Source organism: Diachasma alloeum, unplaced genomic scaffold (assembly GCF_001412515.2).
Source record: "Diachasma alloeum isolate Michigan unplaced genomic scaffold, Dall2.0 Dall_scaffold_00547, whole genome shotgun sequence".
Classification (NCBI taxonomy): Eukaryota; Metazoa; Arthropoda; class Insecta; order Hymenoptera; family Braconidae; genus Diachasma; species Diachasma alloeum.
The window spans coordinates 819,293-826,133 of record NW_021680679.1 but is presented as its reverse complement, the minus strand read 5'-3'; the positions used below and the strand labels follow the sequence as shown (position 1 = coordinate 826,133).

The 6,841-nt window shown below is 40.9% G+C and overlaps 1 protein-coding gene across 1 annotated transcript; it reads right to left on the bottom strand.

Annotated features, from left to right (window-relative positions):
- Nucleotides 1-4,309: 4,309 nt before the first annotated feature.
- LOC107043108 (zinc finger E-box-binding homeobox 1) lies at nt 4,310-6,154 on the bottom strand. The gene has a single exon (XM_015264422.1). It carries the CDS (start codon nt 6,149-6,151, stop codon nt 4,310-4,312), a length of 1,842 nt encoding a protein of 613 aa, XP_015119908.1. The 5' UTR covers nt 6,152-6,154.
- Between the last annotated feature and the right edge of the window lie 687 nt (nt 6,155-6,841).

Genomic DNA, 6,841 nt, shown 5'->3' with positions numbered 1-6,841 from the left:
TGTAAATTGTTCAAATTGTCAAATTGCGTGAGAAAGATTTGAAAAAAATTATGATTATTCAACGTCATTCAAATTAAATTTTGCACAGAATTATTTTTTATATATTCGTTGTTTATAAATAAATACTTGAACGGGTTTAAGTCTTCGAAATCGACTTCTGATAAATAATTTTTATGGTGGAAAATTGATTGTTTATAAATTATTTATAGAAAATGCCTGTAATTTTCGAAAATTGCAATTTTTTTTATTTCGTCAATCTTTGTCCAAAAGTAAAATTTCTAATTTTTTTCCGATTTTTTAAATGTCTCAGACTTGTATAGTTTAAATAATAAAATCATTGTAAATTGTCCGGAAATTTAGGATCAACTGGGGCTCAAATGAAATCTCTGATATTCAGCTGCAAAAGTAGAAAAGCATTTCACTGGAGAAAAAATAGCCAAAGTACTTGGATTTCCTTCTGTCCAACGGAAAAACTGAAATGATAGTGCCTATTCTATTCTATTATCCCAATAAATATATGAAGTCAGAATTTTTTTTTTTTTTTCTCAGTGATTAAGTCAATCACATGTTTGGCATATAAGATTGATGTTTTTGTGCCTTGAGAATTGTTACGAAATTTCTTAACCTTTTCCAATCGTTCTCAATCATTCCCTAAATATTGTTGTTATTCGAGCCCGAATGATTCATCAAAAAGAAAAAACTACTATTTCAAATAATGAGATAAGATTGATTCAGAAAATTCTGACAAATTTTTAAATCGAAATGTTTGCGTAATATTTCTTGAACTGGTAATAGAAATCGTTTTCTTTTTGGGTCAATTGTCAATTAACGTGAAATTCTGGAATATAGTCCTGAATTTTTCCTGATTTTCGCTGAATAGCTGAATTGAGACTTTTAGTTTCCACTGAATTTCCCAACAAATCATATGAAAATCGATGAAACATGTGATTTTTCAATTACAAGATTTCTTGGATTTTCTGCGGAAATATAAATTCTTGAAATTTTCTAGGATGTGACAGGAGAAATTTACAAAAAAAGGAATTCCGTAGTTCATAGTAATTTTCAGGAGAGCAACATTGAATTTAATCTAGAGTGAAAAATCATGAAATTTTGTATTTCACTAAAAATTCAATGGAAATCCAAATTTTTGTGTAACATACACGGCGAGAACTCCCCGACTTACTTGAACATTTAATAAAAACATGAATATTCAGTACCAAATTACGCTGAATGGTTAATTAAGTGAAAATTCAAGCATTCCTATCAAATTTTCACAGAATAATTCAATTAAAATTTCCAGTTTCGTCAAATTGTAAAGTCCGAGTACTGAAATCCCTTTAAAATTCAGCCAGACTTGTCACTTCACAAAAGTTTCCAAGAAGCGTACCGGAGATTTAAGGGAAACACTCGATAAATTTGAAACACAAATCAATTCAATTGCTTTTTCTCTGCAACAAACTACACTGTTCAAAATTTTTTACTGAAATTTCCGTTAAGAGTCTTGGAAATTTCTAAGAAGTAACATTTCCCCTAAAATTTCAATGGATTTTGTCATTGAAACGTCATAATTTCATTTAAAAATCCGTGAGAAAAGTAAATTTCAGTTGAATTATTCCGGGAAAATTAATGAAAAAACAGAAAAATTCAGAGAAATCTCTCTGAATTTTCAGGGCATTCAAGAAAATTTGGCACTTAATATTCATTCTCATTTAAAAACTCATATAAATTTGAAATTTTCGTCTTCCTACCGCAAAAAAATGGGACTTTGCTTGAATTTTCAAAGAAACTTGAAATTCCCTTGACTTTTTCCTCTTAAATCGAACTCAACGTCTTTTTCCCGAAAATTCCGTCAATTTATTTCAACAGTGTACCCAAAAAATGTTCTATCCGCCTCATTTACCGACTTTTAGACAAAAAAGTCCTGAATTATGAATTCGGATAGCATTCTGCCTAGATCTGACGGTACGACCAAATGAAAAAAAAGTCTGGTCTCGATAAATAAATAATACGATAAAATACGTGTGTACGGAATACCCGGCGGGACAAGCGCGGCTCGACTCGTTCCCTTTCCTCCATTTATTATAAAATCAGCCGCACATAACGATCTCACCGCTACAGGGCAACATTTCGTGTGACTGAAGGTCCCAGCTCGAAAATAAATACCACACATCATGTAACCGAGCAGAACACAACATATCTATCGAAATCCCTTTATCTCCATTATCCCAATTTCCGTCGGTTGCAATCACTCTGAATTAGAACTTTGTTTCGTAAGCATCACATTTGAGCGCCAATTGGCCGTGACATTTTCACAGCTGTCATGGACGGATTGAGGAATTCGTATAATTAACTATAAATAATTTTTCTAATCCCCATCGGGCGCTTTACAAATGCACTCCGATTTTTCGTTCATGTCGTTAATACTTTTATGATAATTCTTGAAGAGTAACGGATAGCAGTTAGATTAAGGCTCGAGTCTTAAAACCATTCTCAAATGCATTTGAATATATCAAATTTTGAATACACTCGTGGCGTTTTTTAATACCTCAGGCGTTGAAAGTTACCAGTAGTGAAATTGGAAATATTCGACATATGTATATCGTTCATTTTGAGGGTCTGGTTTTGGAGAATTTCTCGGAATGCTGGAGGTGGAAAGGTCTTTTTTAATACCTTTGTTGCAAAGAACTATTTATTAGGAGATCTTTGCTCGATAAAAAAATCGTTGTGAAGCTAGATTTCATTTCTGATCTAGTCATCCATCATAGTTTCGTAAGTTTCTGGACCGATAATTGCAAACAATCAAATTAAAAGCTTCTTGATTAGTACGACCGCCATATTGCACTGTTTTTTGCATTGACGAATCAGTTAATTTCGTGAATATTCAAGTAGCTCTCGATCTTCAGGCCCATACGCCACGAAAAAATCTTGAAAATTTTGAAAATCCGGACAATAACTTTTCTGGATTCTCAATCTATTGAAAATTGAATTATATGTGCTGCTCAATTTTCCCGAAGAGTTTACCAATTCGAGCTTTCATTGAAAAATCAATGATTGTTTAACATCAAAAACCCAATTTTCTTGAATTGTTAAAATGATTGAGAAATTTAGTGAGCGCTTTCATTTGGAAATCAATTCCACCTCACAACATCTGAAATTTCAAGAAAAGTCCTGACGTCTGGCAGCGGTTCGCTCAAGTGTCTACTCAGACTGAATTTATGAAGTTATAAGGAACGCATGTGCAGTGTTGCCGTACGATCATTAGAGGTCAGACCAACGAGAGTCAAGTGTCAAATTGCATAAAACATTATTCACAATATTCAGTGAGTAAATTCCCGAAAAAACGTATTCAACAATGAATTTTCGTCAAAAGTCAAATATTACTTGAAAAAAAGTTGCTCACTTGAATGCAGTACTTGGACATCCTTAAAACCGCACCTTCCGAAATTCACCAAAAACTCGTCCTCATCTCAAACCGACTCATTCCATTCCCCTCGACCTCCGATTCCCCGAGAGCTAATCCTCTTTCCATTCAGTAGCGAAGTGATAAAACAGTTTAAGTCGATTTAACAATTGGCCATTTTGAGTGTTTATCTCGGAATCTAAGGGAGACAGTTAAATTTGTGTCAAGACCTTTTTTGTAACCTTCAATTTGCTCTAGAAAAAAGGTTATTACGACAATTTCACTATCTCCTTTAGATCCGAAGATATTCTTCAAAAACTCAATTAAGAGATAAGTCGAGTTGAACCGATTTACCACGCCGCTACTGCCTCGAACCCTCCCAAACCCAACGTTCATCGCAAAGGTCTGAAACTCGTAGTTCATCTAGATCACCCATCACTCCCATAAATCGGGAATTGCCTCGAAAAAGCCAATCGGAAGATCAGCCACAAGAGGATCACCTTCCCACCACCCCTCCGTCTCCCGCAAGTACCGTTCTCCTCGAGAAGCATTGAATTCTCCACGTACGATCGTTAGTCACGGCCCCTTCGTGTTGCACCATCCAGTCCCTACGACCCCTTTTACCCCCTCCCCGCAAGCCTCACCTAACACGTGTCCAATCCAGCAAATCGGTTCACCACACGATCGGGCACTGATCGATACCCCAAATGTTTTCTCCATGATAAAAGACAATTCGTGAATGTAACAGCGATAAAAAAGAGAAGATAGAAAAAAAAATAGAGAGCTCTTTGTACACGGCTTAAACACCGGATTTATCACACGAGAAACTCCCTTTAGCAACCGTATCAGAATTGTTTCAGGGTTCCAACAAAAAAAAACATCAATTAAAAAAAAATAAAAACAGCTAAACTAACTCGACGGATTACAAACGGCTGAATCAGCACTGTGATTTCCTCGCGATGTGTCGGAGGGGCTTGAGTTGCTGTTGCTGCTGCTATTTCCATTTCCAACGTTAGTTTTATTAGCCGCCATGTGTGTCTGATAGTGCTTAGCAAGATGTGCCTTCTGCCTGAAGCTCTTTCCACACATGTTGCAGGCAAAAGGTTTCTCCCCAGTGTGCGTCCTGATGTGAACATTGACACTGTACTTATCCTTGAAGCCTTTACTGCAGATACTGCAGTAGTGGAGTGACCTTTCCTTTCGTTGAACCGAGCTTGGTGATCCTGAACCATTGCCCTGTCCACTGTTACCATTGCCAGAAGCATTGCCGGAGGAGCCGTTGCTGTTGGCACTGTTCTTGTTTGACCTTCTGCAATACTTCTTGGGCGCCTTTGTACTGGACCTTGCCGGTGCTATTTGTATCTGATTACTGGTGGGCTGGGTCTCCTCGGTTCTCGTTGTTGTCTGTGGTAGCAGATCCTGTTGGGCTGCCACCACCGTAACCGTTCCCAAATCAGCAGGCAACGTTATCGTTCCCAAGCTGCCACTTTGAGGGTCTAATGTGTAGAGGACTGTTGGCGCTGAGGATACGTTGCAGACGGGCTCCAAGCTGCAGTAGGACTCCACCACCTCGTTCTCGATGCTCTTCAGTTTCTCGTATTCACCGGGTCTGAATGGGGCACTCGCCAGCTGCGATAACAGGAGATCGTCATCCGTGCAGGCATGCATTGCCTCGTTCTGAGACTCCTGGGGTGTCTGTTGGGACTGTCCTTGGCCCTGGTGCTCGAGAATCTGGAGACCACCACTGGCGTTACTCGAGACTGATAAGGAGATCGTGGATCCTTGGGACGGAGAGGGTGAGGGTATCTGGGGGGATCCTGTGTAGATCTTCCCCGTGAGGGCACTCCTCAGGAGGCTCTCGGCGTTGTCAGCAGCTGCTGCTGCCACGGCTTCCTGCAGCTGGTTCTGGTCAGACAGCTTCCAGTCGTTGTTGTTGTCCCCTGAAGGATTCGACTGTCTGCACAACTCCTTGCTCTCGACGAAGCCACTGTCTTCAGCGTACTGCGACGATGGCGTCGCTATCACGTGGTACCTCTCAGTATTTCTGGTTTGATCGACTGAGTTCTGGACGTCGTGGTCCTGATCGCTGGGGCTTGGCTCCAGACTGAGGATTGCATCGAGGTCGAGGTTTGGCCGGAGCGACCAGGAGTCTGTTGATGGGGCTGTTGGACTCTTGCAGCAGTCCAGGGCGTCTATCGAATTCTCATTGTTTAATACAGTTAACGTGTAAATGGCGCCGTCTGTATTCTGTCGGTCGTTGGCAGTTGTGATGCGGTGAGAGTTGTCGTTGGTTTGGACGTCCGAGTGACTCGTCGGTGTGGCTTCTGTCGACCAGCAGAATTTGTTCAGGTCTTCCAGGAATATGCTGGCTGTCTGCTCTTTACTGTCGTCAGTGTTCCAGTAGTCACAGTCGGATTGGTCCATCGGGACTTCTGTGCTGACGCAGTGGTTGCGGACGCCATGATGGTTCATCGCTCCTATTAACGTTGAGGCGGGGGGTAATGCTGTTAAGGTGTTGTTGTTGGTTTCTTTGATGAAGGATGATGTGTGAGTGTCATGGTCATCGTGACGGGTGTCCTGCAGGTAACTCATACCTCGGCAGGTGGTTCGGTGCAAGTAGCTGTCCTCGTCGGAGACACCGCCCGTTGAGCCGCAGTGCGGCGGGGGGGACACCACGAAGTCGAAGTAGTCTGTCTTACCTAGGTCATCACCGGGAACACCACCCGCCGGAAACGTCTCCGTCAGGTCCATACCACTTGCGCCAGTGCACTTCAGGGCGGAAGGAGGTGGGTGGATGGGTTCGTTCGGTCTTGCTGGAATTCGAAGGCTAGCGAAGGCTTCGAGGTGGAAGACGATTTTTGGAGGATGCTTTGCGATCTGGTTGCATCCAGGGGTGGGAACCTCCTGGCTACCTCAAGCGTGTCGAGAATCTTCTCGCCCGATCAGCCACGGCATTCTTGGGACTCGATGCGGTTTACTTCGGGTGGGTGGCTCAACAGGTGCACCTGCAATGAATCAGTAAAGTTCTTTTAGCTTTCTGATTAATTTAGTGTTGCGTGTACAGTTACGATGTAGTGATTAGCGTGATGTTTGGTTTTCTGGGGTTGTTTTGGAGGAGTTGAGGATTGTTATCATAACCTCGACTTATTGTCCTGCGACAATTTGTCCTTCACCTTGAGGGTCTAGGAAAATGTCTTGGAGTCTTGATATTTGTCTTGTTTTAATTTCCGTTTGACTTCAATAACGTTTTCGTCGCTTTGAAAATTAGACCGGAGATTCAATATTCGATACCGCAGACGCACAAAAAAATGTATCTCGGCGTTGTTGTGCCTTCAAGATTTATTCGAGATTGCAATGAATCAGGAAGGTTCTTTCAACTTTCTGATTAATTTAGTGTTGGGTTTACAGTTACGATCCACCGATTATCGTGATGTTTGGTTA